Below are 16,245 nucleotides of genomic sequence, written 5' to 3' on the forward strand. Positions count from 1 at the left end.
CGTCCCCAAGTCCAAGTGGTGGCAGGGGAGGAACCCTGCCGAGCTGGGCTCCTAGGGTCACATGGGCCCCAGCCCCGCCCCGGCGGAGCCCGGCCTCCGCGGCTGCTGCAGCGGCGGCTGCGCCTGCGCAGAGCCGAGCGCTCTGTGTCCGGGTCCGCGGTTGAGGGGGCGCTAACTGCAAGGGGCACGAACAGCGAGTGACCGGCGGATGGCTCTGCGGGACCTGGCAGGCTCGGGGCCCTGCTCCCGCGGGCCGTTGGGGGAGGCGGCGGCGGAGGAGGAGGGCGAGGCGCTGCTCTTCGTGGCGGCGGGAGCAACGCCGGAGGAAGATGAAGAGGACGACGGCCGCGGCCGGGGCCTGCTGCGTTGGGATGGCTTCTCGGCCTGGTTGCACTGCGTGTGTGTGGTGGGCTTCGACCTGGAGCTGGGCCAAGCCGTGGAGGTGAGGCCCGGCCGCACCGTTGCCCCTCCACCCTTCCCCGGTCCCCCGCGCCTGCGCGGCCCCAGCAGAGGGGCGGGCCAGCGGGCCTGGACCCCGGCCGTAGCGCATCCGGGCGTGGCTGGCCGCCCCTCCGCCCTTGCAACCGGGGTGCGGTCCATTGGCAGTTCCCGTGGGAGGATCCTGGGCTGCGGCGAGGGGTGAAAAGTTCTCTCAGGGCCCCTCCTAAATATTTGTTGACTTTTTTTTAAAACCCGGTGTTACAAGAATACATAAATGGTTAGCGGCACCCGGAGGAGGCTGCAGGCAGGATGTTTTGGACTTTTTCAGGAAGCAAACAATGCCCCCGACATATGGTGAAATGTAACAGCCCAACCTCTCACAACAAACTTTTTTTCGACTCAATTGTTTTGGTCATTGACAGTAGTAACTTTTGAGTTAGAGCATTCCATTGAGCCTGAGCCGAAATGCTCATCTCAGCATGCCTTTTCTCCTTTTCCTCCCCTTCCTCATTTCTATTTCTTCTTGATGTTGCTTCTGAAACATTTGGCCCGAAACCTAATAACCAAGGTGGACATGGGTAAAGTCGTTTGCTTGTGAATCTGTCAAATTTTCCATTTTTATGGCACTTTATTGAAAGGTCTTTGAATCTTACAGGTTCTTGACATTGTGTAAGGTACTTTTTCTAGCATAAGAGATTGCTTGTCTTTATATGTCCAAGAAAAACGTTATCAGAAGGATGTATATTTCAAAGATTTTTTTTTGGGGGGGTAGTGATTACATTTTAATAAACCATCTCATTCTGATTTCAGTGACATGAATTGGCTACCAAAATTGACCAGGAAGGTTTTTCTTAATGCGAAGATACTGCTTTTATATTTCAGCCTGTCTTCTCTGTAATATCATTATGAGGTTCCGTATACAGTTTCCAAGAAGATCTAGGCATTATGTTGGTTGCTGGGTCTACAAATATGAACAGTATGCTCTAAACTATATTTGTAGATTGAGACTGCAATTTAGGGGAGAACTAAGAATCACAGTAGCACATAGGGACAAATGCAGTGTCTGACACAGTGGTTCAATAAGTACCTGCTGATAGAATGAATGAATACAAGAATAATTCTTTATCCTATTGAGATAGAATAACGGTTCCCAAAGAATTGGAAGAAGAGATTTATAAACCATCTATTGATTACGTTGACATGTTAACCAGAAGTTTTATGTATAGCAAAATACAATTTAACCAGAATGCAGTAGATTGGGTTGTAGTTGATTGCATTTTTCATAGCTAAAGGATATCATTTTGGGCTCTCATTATTTGACACACTTTTTATAACATGATTATGTTTTTTCTGACCAAATAAACAATACTTAGCATAACGGAGGTGCTACAAAAATGAGGATCATTAAAGATCTTACTTTAAATTCCATTTTCCATAGCATGTCCTAACTGTACAGAGTTTTCTTTAGGTCAGTAGTTCATAATTTACATACTGAAATTGTAAAACATACATGACAAACTTCATGAATTCTCTCCATTAAAAAATGCTTACTAATACAAAATTACGTGTTTGCTTCCATGTACCATCTGGGGGGTTATATATGGACTTTATAGTCCATTGTCCCTAAATTAAGAATCACTGATTTTAGAAGGTGTAGGATGAGAGAGGGGAAGATTCCCTAATAAAGGACCCAAAGATAGATAAATACGTTAAGTGGGATGCAACACTACTTAATTACACTACTTAATTTTGTTTTGTTTTCCTGAGAAACATAGAATATTCCATTTTGTCACTTTTAAAATAAAGAAAAACTTGAAACCTGTGCGATCCTATTAACCAGTGTCACTCCAATAAATGTAATTAAAAATAAAAAAAACAAATTAGAAATTAATATAACACAATAGTTGAAAAATAGATAATATTTTACCTTTGTATTACAGCCATATTTAGGTCAAAAATGGACAGTAGGGGTGACTGTACTGGGACAAGAAGGTGAGTGTTGGGAAAGTGACTTACAGTAGCCCATCGGTACTTCCTGTAAAGCACAACCATGGGGATTGATTGAAAAGGGAAATTAATTAAATACTAGGTTAAAAACTAAGCTTGGACAGTAATATCCTAGAACCCACCTGTGTTATTAAAAAGTCATTGAATCTTAGGCTTGAGAGAGATTTGAGAGTCTCTCCTCCCATGACAGAAAAGACCATTTGCAGGTTTTAAACAAACGCATAAACAGTGCCGCTTATTCAGGTTTAAATCCCTACCAAAGTGACAGTATAGAATATTGATCAGGAACTCAGACTCTGGAGCTGGACTGCCTCCGTTTGAATCTGTGACTTTGGATATATTACTTTGCTTGTCAGCCTCATGCTCCTCCTCTGTAACAGGATAGCAGTACATGTGTTTTGGCATTGTGGGAATTAGATTAAGTTAGTGTTTGTGAAGCATTTGGAACGGTGCCTGGGTCCCAGTAACACCTATGTAAGTCTGTATTTGAAAAAGCACTGAGCTTCCTTTTTTAATTTCAATTGGAAAAGCCCCTAACTTTTGATTTGTGAAGATGAGGCCTTTAGACTTTAGTTTTCTCACTTGTACAATGAAATTCAGTTACTGGGATCAGTATTTTTTTTTAAGTAGGGGAACAATTTTCCCCTGTGTAAGTAAAAATCTGATGTAGTATCTCAATGGCTAATCTGGTTGAAATGGAGCTTTTGTGTGTATATTTGGTTATAAACAATAGAAGCTAAGCTACAGGCCACAGAGGTATTTTAAGATATCCAAGATACAAACGTAGTGTTCAAAAAATGGCTAGAATCCAGAACAGGGAAGCCCCTTGTTTCCGCTCTTGTTTATGGATATTGTTCATGCTTCATGTTCCCTGCGAACTTCTGTGGGGGGTGGCCGTCCTGAGTAAAGGAGACAGTTGGGGGGAGGGTGTCTTGAGCTAGAAGAGCCTGCAAAAGGTAGAGACTGCAGGAGGTGTGCTTAGCTTCTTTTTTCTCGCTTGGTGGCCCGGAAGCATCAGATAATCCAAATGTCCTCTGGAACAGGTTTGAAATTCTCTGGATTTTATATATTCTATGTTACTTCTAGATCTGAAATTACCTGATTATTTAGTAAAGCTGTAATTATCTAAATACATAATTGCCTCATTTATTCAAGTTTTCTTCCCCTGTTTGAATAATAATATGCTCATGGTTGAAAACTTGGCAAGAAAGAAAATTGTAAACACTAGAAAACATCACTCAGAATTATACTAAGAAACAACTGCTATTAATATTTGGCATTTTTATGAATGCTTTTTTTTTTCTTTGTATAAGTTTGAATCTGTCAAGGATTAATTTGATTGTTAGGAACAGAAACCCTTTCAAATAAATTTTAAGTAAAAAGAGATTGATTGTGAGGAGTCTCTTGGAACACAGATACAGGAAACAGAAGGAACCTCATGGAATTTGGAAAGCCCCAGAGGCTTTGCCTTTGTCTCTGGAGCTGTGTGGTCTTTGTCTCTGCTTCTCTTTCCAAATCGGTTCCATTCTCCCTGCTGAAGGTAGTTTCCTCAGCAAGTGTTTCAGTTTCGGCTCCCCCATTTTACTTGATTTTGGGTTACCCTGTGGTACTGATTTTAGTTACTCTACCTTTATATTCTGGAATCACACTGAAGTGTAATTCAAATACTGGAGAATCTGATTGGCCGAGGGCCTTTAAATCATGTGACCCATATAACATCATAGGGGGTTGACATTTCTATAGTTTGTGGTTGCTTCCTGAACGTCTCTGGCCTCTGATTTTGTAAAAATTGAGGGCATTGGTGGCTTTCCTCTTCTTGAAGGTTGTGACCTATCAATTTTTTGGACAGAATTTCAGTCTAGTGAAAAGTGCCCAAGTTTTGGGGTTTTGAACATTTGTTAGTTGTCTGAATTTTGGCCAGTTTCTTCAATACTCTGAGTTATATTTTCTTCAAATATACAGTGGGAAAATAATATCCTTAGGATGTTGGAGGTACAAAATGAGGTAATGCATGGAAGAATTAATGCCTGTCATTTAATGCATGCCCAATATATCAGTTCCTTTTATAGTTAGTGTCCTTGCACATTCAATAATCAGTATGTGATTGTTCTTGGCTATTCCCTCAATTCCTATCTTGCCTTAAATTGTTTTTTTTAATACACAGCTCTGCGTGTGAATCACAGGTATTTACAGCACTTCCTGAGAATCAAGTGTTAGATTTCATTTTGCCGATGATCTGTGACATAACCTATTTGTGTGTATGTACAGTTTGTATTGCACCTCTTGCTGAATTTCAAGCCAGTTAAATTATCTGTAAAAAGCAGGGCAATTTTATTAATATATTGTGTGAGTCAGATTTCTTACAGATTACTAATACCCTCCCCCCCTTTTTTTTAAACAAATTGAAGGTAAAGCTCTCCTCTGGGGTGAAGATAAATTTTTTATGCTCTTTTTAAAAGAGCAATTAGCAGAATTGACTCTCTTTTCTTTCCAACTTTTGCTTTCCTGAGTCATTGCCTATTCCCCCATCCTCTCACAGGGTGGAGCCTGAAGTAGTCACCAATTTTCTCTATTTTAGCAGTTTCTGTTTATTTTTCTAAGAAAGATAAAGGCAGTTGTGTGAAGTGTTGTTTCTTTATTTCTTTCACTCTTAAACTGGGTGATCCATAGCTTCAGTACTTGATCATTAGCAAGTTTATTCTTTTAATTGAAATTTATATGTAATTGTGTGATGCTGTACTGTCTCATTGAGCCATCATCTGCCGAGCGGATATTTATTGGGCACCTACCATATCCAGACACTGGTATGTTCTGGAGATAAAGCCTTGATCATTCCCCCCGTCATTGAGTTTGCGATGTAGCAGAGAAGGTAGGCTATTTAACAGCAAGTGCTTTGATAGGAGGATTTTCATGGTACTAATAATAGCCTTTAAATTTCCTTGTGAACTAGTAGCACTTCATGTAGATTGACGTAGTTCTGTGTTTGATAAGTAAAACATTGGTGTCCCGAGCTTCTTAGGCTCTCAGTTTTTACAAATCCTTCTTTGGTGAGACTAATTTTTGATTCTTTTATGAAATTGTATAATCCCAATCTGGACGTAATCTGGGACATTCTCTTGTCCCAGACTTAACCCTAACCCTTGCACAAGTACTTTATTTATGTTTTTGTATTTATTATGATGGATGATGTAAAACATGGACAATTATATATGATCTTTACTCTTTTTTGAGAGAAATGCTTCACTTTCCATTCCATGTTCAAACTGATCAAGCTTTCCTGAGCATAGTTTAGCTTAGATCAGATTTTGAGGGAGCTGGAATCTTAGACTGAGGCCTAGCCTGTCCTAATACTGTGGGATCAGGCCATTTTTCCACTTTTTAAAATGTGTAAATATTTTTTATTGAAGTATAACATACTTACAGAAAAGTACACAAATCCTAAGTGTCTAGTTTGAATTTTTATAAAGTAAAAAAGCCCTGACACTATAATAGGGATCAAAAAACTGACTATTATCACTGCCCCAGAAATTTCCCTTATCCTCTTTTGGTTATGACCCATTCCCCCCACCTCCAGCCCCCCCGCCCTCCCAGCAGCCACTAAATTCACTTTGTCTCCATGGATTCTGTTATTCTGTACATTTCATGTGATAGGAATCAGATTGTGTGTGGCCTTTTGTGTCTGGCTTCTTTCACTTCATATATTTTCAAGGTTCATTCATGTTGTATGTATTAGTACTTTATTCATTTTTATGGTTGAATTTTATATCATATGGATGTACTGGTCACATTTTATTTATCTGTTCATCATGTGATGGAAATAAGGATTGTTTCCACTTTTTGGCTATTATGAATAATGCTGTTATGAATATTTGTTTACAAGTTTTTGTATGAACGTATTTTCATTTCTCTTGGATATATACCTAGGAGTGAAATTGCTGGGTCTGTTTACTAAACTGTTTTCCAGTGTGGGTGCATTTTACATTTCCATCAACAATGTATAAAGGTTTTAATTTCTCCATACCCTGCCAGTACTGGTTATTGTCTGTCCTTTCTTAAACGTTTTTTAAAAATCCTCATCTGAGGGTATGTTCATTGATTTTAGAGAGAGGGGGTGGGGGAGAGAGAGAGAAAGAAACATTGATGTGAGAGAGAAACATCCATTGGTTGTCTCCGGTACACACCCTGACTGGGGAATTGAACCCACAACCTTTTGGTGTATGGGACGGTGCTCCAACCAACTGAGCCACCTGGCCGGGGTTGTCCTTTTGATTACAGTCTTCTAGTGAGTATGAAGTGGTATCTTATAATTTTATTTATATTTCCCTAATGACTAATGATGTTGAGTGTTTTTTCATGTGTTTACTGATGATTTATTTATATATATATATTGAGAAATGTCTAATCAAATCCTTTGCCCCTTTAAAAATTGGGTATTTGACTTTTTATTATTGAAATGTGTTATTTATATATTCTGTATACTAGGCCCTTATCAGATATATGATATTTTCTCTCTCTGGGATGTCTTCACTTTCTGGGTAGTGTTCTTTGAAGCACAAAAGTTTGTGGTTTTTTTTAAGATTTTATTTATTTATTTTAGAGAAATGGGAAGGGAGGGAGAAAGAGAAAGGAGAGAAACATCAGTTGTAGTTACCTCTTACGCCCCCCCACCCCCCAACTGGGAACCCGGCCTTCAACCCAGGCATGAGCCCTGACCAGGAATTGAACCTGAGACATTTTGGTTCACAGTCTGGGGCTTAATCCACAGAGCCACACCAGCCAGGGCAAAAGTTTAAAATTTTAATGAAGTCTGGTTTATGTTTTCTTTGTTTCCTTGTACTTTTGATAACATACCTAAGAAACCATTGCCTAATTCACAGTCATAAAGATTTATTCCTCTGTTTTCTTCTAAGAGTTTTATAGTTTTAGCTTTTATACTTAGGTCTTTGATTCGTTTATGTTTTCTTTGTTTCCTTGTACTTTTGATAACATACCTAAGAAACCATTGCCTAATTCACAGTCATAAAGATTTATTCCTCTGTTTTCTTCTAAGAGTTTTATAGTTTTAGCTTTTATACTTAGGTCTTTGATTCACTTTGGGTCACTTTTTGTATGTGATATGTAGTAGAAGTGTTACTTGTTTTAAACCTTTTTTTGAGATAATTTAAATTTACATAGAGTTACTAAAGTAATTCATCCAGTTTACTCTAAAATTAATATTTTGTATAAACATAGTACAGTAATCAAAACTAAGAATATAACAACTGAGTTTATTTGGATTTCACCAATTTTTCTAATGTCCTTTTCCTGTTTTAGGATTCAGTCCAGGTTCCTACATTGCATATTGGTGTCAATGTCTCCATAGTCCTCTCCAGTCTGTGATAGTCCTTAATCTTTTCCTGTATTTCATGACCTTTACACTTTGGAATAGTACTACATTTTGTAGGATGTCTCTGAAATTGGGTTTTTCTGGTATGTTCTCATGGTTAGTCTGAGGTTAAACATTTATTGGAAAGAATGCAACATGGGATAATTCATCCTCTCTTTAAGGGTATGATGATGTTTGTATGTGAGTTAATGTTTATGAAGGAGATAAGGCAGGTGTTTCTAGGGAAATAATAATCTCTTCCAAGCCTGGTGTGCTAGGTGGGATGTGCGATGGAGATGGATACTCAGTGACACAGCAATAGTCAGGCACCCATTTATACACAACTGGGTGCATGTAGGCATGAATTTTTCCCATGTCCAAGTGATACCAGCAGTAAGGTAACTGTTAGTACTAATTTTCCTTTTCCTGGGACCATGGTTATTCTCCCACTATGGCGGGAATGTTAAGAGTATGCAGGGGCAAGTGACAGACATACCTTTAAAGAGAATAGCCCCATTTAAAACATTTTATACTACTGTTTTTCAGTATATATATTAATATTTTCCTGAGGCACCTTTTTTCCTATTCTATCATAATGTGAAATATATATGCTATGTCATTTTTTAGGCCTTAATAATTATATCAAATAAAACTTTTTTCTTAATACCTGGCCACCTCTACCTCATTTGTTATGACATAGGAGATCTTATCTTAGGTAACAAAGCCAGGGTGACATTAGCTGATGCTCTGTGTCCCCCTTTGATGCCTCCCAGGAATGCCAGTGGCCTGGGGGCAGAGATGCCTGGACTTGAGCTGTGGAGAGAGAAAACTTCAAGCAGAGAGGCATCTCCAGGTACTGGGGCCAATCCATAGTTCATTATTTCCATTAGGTATCAGGAGCTAACTGACTAACAGTGATTGCCCAAACTTATATTTAAACCTTTTTCATGAAATAAAGTATGTGTGTAGAAAATAATTCAGTAACTGTTACAATTTGTGCAGTTCAAGATACTTGGCAGCGGTTACTTTTCTTTTGTTATTTTTAGATAGGGGGTTTAATTGAGGTTTTAAAATTAAGTGTGGATTTTTCTGATCTTAAATACAGAGATCATTTGGATAGTTACTGCATATAATAATACACTGTCTTTAAAAACATTATATCTATTCCAGAATAAAACACTGGGTAGGTTTAACCGAGTGCATTAAAATGAAATTTGAGACTTCTGTTCGGCAGTTTAGTACAAACAATTTTTAAAAGGCAGACCTGATAGGTTATGTACTTCTTATATCCTTTCACTTACTTAAATTTATTTAGCATTATAAACTTGTTAAACACACACATATATACACACATGTTATGTATATTTAAGTTACTCTTATATAGGTAAAATATACCAATATTTTTTCTGTATTGTCATGCTAGTATTTTAAACCATACGAAACCAAAGTCCTAAGGAACCACTGTGATTATGTAAAAGAAAAAAAATGAAACTGTGTATTTGCTTTTGAGTGGGCACTTACATAAAATTTATTTTAGAGCCTAAGATTAAGCCATTACAGGCCACTAAACTTACCAATGTTTTAGACCAGGAAACTCCAGGGTAACTTAGGTGTAATGAGATTTTCATAAAATACTCGTATAGCTAAATAGGCTATAAGCTTGCCATTTTTGCTTTAAGGGAACAAGGTAAAAGGGTCTCAAGGGAGATGTATCACACATAAAGAAGAATTACATATTAAATACTGAATTGTTGAATGGACTTAATTGCAGGGTATATATTCATTGATTGAAGAAATATTTTTTTAGTGTCTACTACGTACCAGAGACTGTTCTAGGTGTCAAGATTGAGTGGTGAACAAGAGAGACCAGGTTCTTGCTTTCATGAGTTGTGGAGACAGAGGTTAAGTCAGGTTGCTCAGAACATGGGATACAAAGCAGGGTAAGTAGAGAGAATATGCTTTGGTGTCATTCTCTATTTCAAGAATGGTAGGTGGTTTTCATATGACATACTAGTTCTGTGGACCCTCCCCCTAGACCTGGATATAGGGCTGTGATTGCACATTAATGATCACTACTGTAGGTGCAGTGAGGAGTGGGGTTTGTATACTTTGGAAGCAGACCTACATTCAAGTCCTAGCTCTGGCACTTACTAGACAAGTTTCGGGAGTGTTATTGAACTACTGTGAACTCATTCCCTCTTTGGTAAATATGGGGAGAATTGACAGGACTGTGAAAATTAAAAACTCCAGAAGATGCTCATTAAGTATTAATTCTCCCCATCTTTTTCTCATTTTAGTTTTCTTATATGTAAAATGGGAATATACTACTAGCCTTGTCTAGTGTTGTGAGAACGAAATAAATGAAATAAAGATGTGAAACCACTTTAATATGGTCTGTAATGTGATATACTGTATGTTATTTCTGAAAAGGGAAGATTTTCAAGCTCTCAGGCAGCTCTGGGGACTGGTAGAACTCATGGATTCTTCCAAAAGTAGGAAGTCATGGATCCCCCCCCCATTAGCAACCCAACATTCACATAATTTAGCTACTCTTTTGTGTTGTTTTCTCTCCTTTTTGTTGTCAGCCTCTAGCTAACCTGCTGCTCCTAATTCCATCTCTTCTTCACATTCCCAAGAGAATCTAGATTGGTCCACTTAGGCATTGATGTTCTTTTGGGCAGTATTTTCCTACCCAGCCACATCCAGGCAGTTGATTGGCTTATGAAGTGGGTGTCCTTGGATCTGGTGTTTACTTCCTACAGTAGCTATTCTGGCCTAGTCTGCCTTCCTTTAATGGGGCTATGGGGCAGGAGTTTCCCTCAAGGTGGCTGTGATTACTAAACCAACTTGTCTAGGAAAATGCAATGATTAAAGGAATTGGAGGGAATTGGGATAGGTTTTATGGGGGAGATAGCCTTTGAAATTTCCTAAAGTGCAGATAATGATTTTTTCTTCATTTTTTAAATAAGACAGTAATTTATACTATTTCTTGAACTCAGTAAAATTATTATTGCTTGAAGTAGATACCAGTTGGTAGATAAATTTCTCTTTAGATTTTAGGTTTCCAAAGAAAAGACTCAATAAGCTTTGAGTTATTAGTTATTCAGTTGGTAAATTATTCTTGATAACTCAAGATTTTACCAATCTCTTAGAGACAACTTTGAATCAAAAAGACTTTTTTTTTTTTTTGCCTAATGTAAATCCTACTCAGTTCTCTCAGCTTCTCATGTTTCATTGTTGAAGTTTGTGAACTATTTCTTGAAACTATTAGTTGACCATAGTCAACTAATGTCTTAGAAGTACCTACTAATGTTTATAATATACACTCAGTATATTTGTCTAAAAAAATTTTAACTCTTTTTCTCCTAGGTAATTTATCCTCAACATTCCAAACTTACTGATAGAGAAGTAAGTAAAAATATTGCTCTGTATAGTCTACTGTTTGTTTGTTTGTTTTTCTTGGTATGTGTGTGTGTGTGTATTAACATATATAGCTTTTGTTTTCTTTTTCAGAAAACCAATATTTGCTATTTGTCTTTTCCAGATTCAAATTCAGGTAACTATTTTTCATGTGGTGTTTCTGTTGAATTTAATACTAAGAATACTGATTATACTGTTAATATATGGAAATTGACTGAAACAGCATATTAGTATGCAAACTCAATTTCAGACTAACAGGTCAGTGATTTTGATTCCTAGTTTTATAATGCCTAGAAATGTCTTGTTGATTATAGTTGGTTCAACTTTTAAAATAATTATGTTTTAATGTGGTAAAACACCAAGGAGCAATAAACTGTTGAAATAATGAAGAGATTGAAAATCATTGACATTAGTATGTTTATGTATTTGTAGTAAGTAGTTTACTTTTAGTTTAGGATTTGAGAGCTTGCCAAGAACTCTGTAAAAGAAGTGAGTTTAAAAAAACAACAGCAGGGTGAATCTGGTTATAAAGCATGACCACAGTTATTTTCAATAATGTATTTGAGTTAATATATGGAAAGTGCTTGGAATAGGCGTCTAGAAAACACCATCTAAGTGTTTGCTATTATTTTAGACTTGGTTTTCCTGGTCGTTTTCAAACTTTCCTTTTGTGTGGTCCTAATTGTTGAAATCATTCAGGTTATCTCTTGTGTATCACTTTTAAAACAGCTTTTCAGGGTTATGGTGACAGAGTGTTCCACTTCTATGACCACACACAAAGAGTTAGAAGCCTGTGAAGCAAAGGCAGTTCAGTTCCTTTTCCTTTTGAGGGTACTTCTAATATGTTTGGAACTCATTTTCATGAAATACGTAAAAATAAAATGTGTTACTGTGGTAAAAAAAAATACAGTAAAATAAATAAAATAAAAAGATGCCTTTGAGAGATCCCAGTAGGGTATTTGTTCTGATGTGGAATTAAAAATATATTATTTTAATATGTTTTGCCTACAAAGTCCACCCATGCAATTTTGAATGTAGCGAGTGGTGGGTTAGACTTCCAGGGCTCAGGGTAAGCTGAGCTGTGTGGATTGCAGGATAAGCTGATTATGTGATTGGAGTTCCAGTAGAATCTACTGTATACTCTTCTCTTAGATCATAGTTGGTTTTCATGGATTGCTTGCTTTTTCATATCTCTACGTGAGCATCAAGGCTCAGTTAATTATATGATATTCAGATAGCCTTTTCATTTCCAGTTTTATAGTTAGTCTCTCCATGTATCATTTTCTTATTGAAAGTTAATCTCAAGTGTAAATCTGTGTAAATAAGAATTTGATCATTATTTCAGGCATTTGAGTGACTTACAGATGTTTTTTAATGCCTTTTTAATAATATCTGCATAAAATTAAGTGTGGTTCATTTTATTTGAAGTATGGTTGGTACTTAGAAGTAAAATCAAGAAAAGATCTTAAAAATAGATACTTTGCCCTCTTAACAGGTGAATGTTAATCTAGACAGCAATAGACTGAGGTTTGTATGTATTTGAGATCACTATTCTCATTTGTGAATATTCAGAGTTTGTTTCACTTAAGTGTTTTATTAAATGAAAATTGGGATTACTGTGCCAATTTTGAAATGGATTTAATTTTTCCTGAAATAGCTTTTATTGTCATGGAAGGAAATCTAGGCATAGTAGAGTAGCTTTAGAAAAGTCTAGATTTCGTTTCCATGGTGCACACTTTTAAAAAGCCAAAGAATATTTAGGCTCTGTTATGCTGTACAGGTAAAGAATACTTTGGGGATTCCCAATAGAATGATTGCCAGTCCGGCACCTCCTCCACCCGCTACCAACACACATATACCTCCCCTATCCCCAGATCTGACAACTTTAGAAATTGGTTTGTTTCTAGGTTTCTGTTTCTTGTTTCATTTGAATGGCTTTTATCTTTAGGAGCCCAAGTTTAAAGTATGCCTACTCTTTGACAAACATTTGTCAGATATTTTTTCTCCTTATTGTTTATCATTGACATCATTTGGATGTGTTCCTGAGGCTTAAGCTGTGATGGGGACCCAAGGACTGTAACCACTATATTTTAAACATGTCCAGAGAGAAAACTCAGCATTAGTAAAGTTTTAGGTAATGGTGAATTCAAGGGAAGGATTAATCCTTGCTCTGGGTGGATTAGATATGCAGACAATATTTGTCTCAGCAGATTTATTCTGTATAATAGCAGGGACATCATCATGTGCTTTACACTTCCCAGTGCTGAAAGCAGTGCTTCTCACACTATCTGTTGAAAGGCCAGTTGGGTTGGTTTTTTTTCTTAAATTTCCCATATTGTAGACCACTGCTTTTATAAAATACAGTTTAAAGGAATTACTAGAAAATGAAGGGAGAAAAACAAAAAAATGCGATGTAAAAGTCCAGATTTGTCATGACATTATCAAATTGCTGTAAGAGTTCCTAAATGCCTACTCTCAACTTGGATATTTAATTCATCATGGATCAGTAATAAGAGTTAGTAGACTGGCATCAGTCTATGGACTACACCTGGAGAAGACCAGGTTGAAAGTCCTGCTTGTCATCAGTTCCAACTCAGCCACTTTAATCACAGGGAGAGTGACTACAAAGAACTGGAGGCTAAGGATAGGACTAGCACTTGAGGTCTCATGTTTTATCTCTGTCTTATGCATTCTGATCTGCTCTATAGCTATACGTGTGCTAATATACAAATAACCTTTAAAATTGTCTGTTCCTTTTAGGAAAAATATTTAAGCTTTCCCCCTCAAATCTAAATATTTTAGTTACAGGAAGTATGTTTACTTTAGCTTTGTAGTCTCAGTGTAACTGGTAGATGTAAAAGAAGCTTGCAAAGTACTCTGTGCCCTTGATATTTTAAAATGAGAGGAGAGTGGCATACCACACTGCATTCATATAGGAGGAGCCATGACTGAAAGGACTGGCTGCTTACTTGAATGAACTATATTGCACAGAGTACAGTGAGTTTAAGAACTCCATGATCTGAGAGGTGTTTTTCACAAGGACTTTTGTTTTTCAACCTCCCCAATTGGCAGGAAAGTTACATTTAAAAAAAAGCCTTATTGAGCTACAGTTCACCCATGTAAAATGTATAATTCAATGATTTTCAGTATATTCACAACATCATGCAACTATCACTACAGTCAAATTTAGAAAATATTCATCACCCAAAAAGAAACTCCATACTCTGCTGTGGCTGGTGTGGCTCAGTGGACTGAGTACCAACCTGCGAACTGGAAGATGTCTGGTTCGATTCCCAGTCAGAGCAAATTCCAGGGTTGTGGGCCATGTCCCCAGTGGGGGGCATGTGAGAGGTAACCGATTGATGTGTCTCTTGCACCTCAATTTTTCTCTTCCTCTTTCTCCCTTCCTTCCCTTCTCTCTAAAAATAAATAAATAAAATCTTTTTTAAAAAAGGCTTATATTCTTAAAAAAAAAAAAGAAAGAAGAATAAGAAACTCCATACTCCATTTTTCTCACCCCAAGTCCCCCACAACAGCCCTGGACAACCACCTATGTACTTTCTGTTTTTATGGATTTACCTGTCTGGCTATTTTATATAAATGGGAGTAGTATTTTGAAGTCTGTTTTGACTTGAAATAGCCAGTATGATGTAGTAGTGGTCAAGAGCACCAGCTCCAGAGTTAGACTTCTTGGGTTAAAATTCTTGCTCTACCATTTAGCAGATTTATTTCTTTGGATGATTACATAACTTTTCTGTGCTTTGGTTTGCTCCTCATAATAAATAATAATGGGACTTAACCAGAGAAGCATGAAGACCAAATTAGTTAATATCTCTAAAGCATTTAGAACAGTGCCTTGAATAAAGTAAGCACTCAATGAATATTAGTGATCAACTCATATATTGGAAGGGAAAAATTACTTCTGCAATAGTGACAAAATAATGAAAATAATTTTGACCAGGATTCTATTTGATTTCTGTTATAAGAATTTAGTTATTTGGAAAAGGATGGTAGGGGAAGATTACAGAAATTTCTTTGGTTTAAAGAGTGTTGGATTAGACTAGTCAAGATGGAGGCATAGGTAAACATGGTTCACCTCCTCTTACATCCATAGCAAAAATTAAAACTAAAATACAAAACAACTAACACCCAGAATCATCAGAAAATTGAGCTGTAGGGAGGTCTGACAGCCAAGGAATTAAAGAAGTCACCTTCACGCAGACGCATACGAGGGGCAGAGACATGGAACAGGTGGTCTCACATCTACGCGTGGTGGATAAAAATCATGAGGGATACCTCACTTGGGAGTGAGGGAACCCAGCCCCTCATCAGACCACCCAGCCCAAGGTTCTAGTGTCAGGAAGAAAAGTCCCCATAACTTCTGGTGGTAAAAACCAGTGTGGTTTGGAGCGGTGGAAGAAACTGAGGAATTCTCTTAGAGAGCCCAAAAGAGACTTAGGACTTATGCAGACTCATTCCCTTTGGGTTCCAGCACTGTGGCAACAGCTAGAAGGGCACCAGTGGCACACGGGGAGAAACTGAAGTATCTGGCATCAGGGCAAGTGCTCTGGGGTTTTGTTCACGAGGCCATCCAGTCAGTATCCATTGTCCCTTTTCTGAGCAGACTCCACACAGAGAAACATAGCAGAGACACATAAACTTCATCAACCTGGTTCATGTGGGTTGTCCCACCCTGGCAATTACCTAAGGCTCTGCCCCATCCAACTTATGTGTGTGCTTTTCTACAATAGGCCATGCTACTAAGATGGAGTCAAAGCAGCTCTACCTAATATGTAGAAACAAGCACAGAGAGGCTGCCAAAATGAGGAGATAAAGAAATATGGTCCAAATGAAAGAACAGAACAAAACTCCAGAAAAAAAACTAAACAAAATGGAGAAAAACAATCTATCAGATACAGAATTTAAAACATTGGTTATTAGGATGCTGAAAGAACTCAATGGGTACTTCAACAACATGAAAAAGACCCAGGCAGAAATGAAGGTTGCGTGAA

At 37.6% G+C, this 16,245-nt stretch overlaps 1 protein-coding gene across 4 annotated transcripts in view; it reads left to right on the plus strand.

The window, feature by feature from the left end:
• Nucleotides 1-102: 102 nt before the first annotated feature.
• Nucleotides 103-16,245, plus strand: part of DENND6A (DENN domain containing 6A) — a 60,250-nt gene continuing 44,107 nt past the window's right edge. For 2 of the 4 annotated variants that reach the window (XM_045192331.2, XM_045192332.2), the window contains exons 1-3: nt 103-442; nt 11,183-11,221; nt 11,327-11,369. In XM_045192331.2, the coding sequence (XP_045048266.2) occupies nt 209-442; nt 11,183-11,221; nt 11,327-11,369 (316 nt within the window). In that variant the 5' untranslated portion in view covers nt 103-208. Of the gene's footprint in view, nt 443-8,586; nt 8,667-11,182; nt 11,222-11,326; nt 11,370-16,245 lie in introns of all 4 variants that reach the window. The other 2 variants (XM_053930169.1, XM_024556384.4) reach the window with 2 other exon arrangements.

Source organism: Desmodus rotundus, chromosome 8, assembly GCF_022682495.2.
Source record: "Desmodus rotundus isolate HL8 chromosome 8, HLdesRot8A.1, whole genome shotgun sequence".
NCBI lineage: Eukaryota > Metazoa > Chordata > Mammalia > Chiroptera > Phyllostomidae > Desmodus > Desmodus rotundus.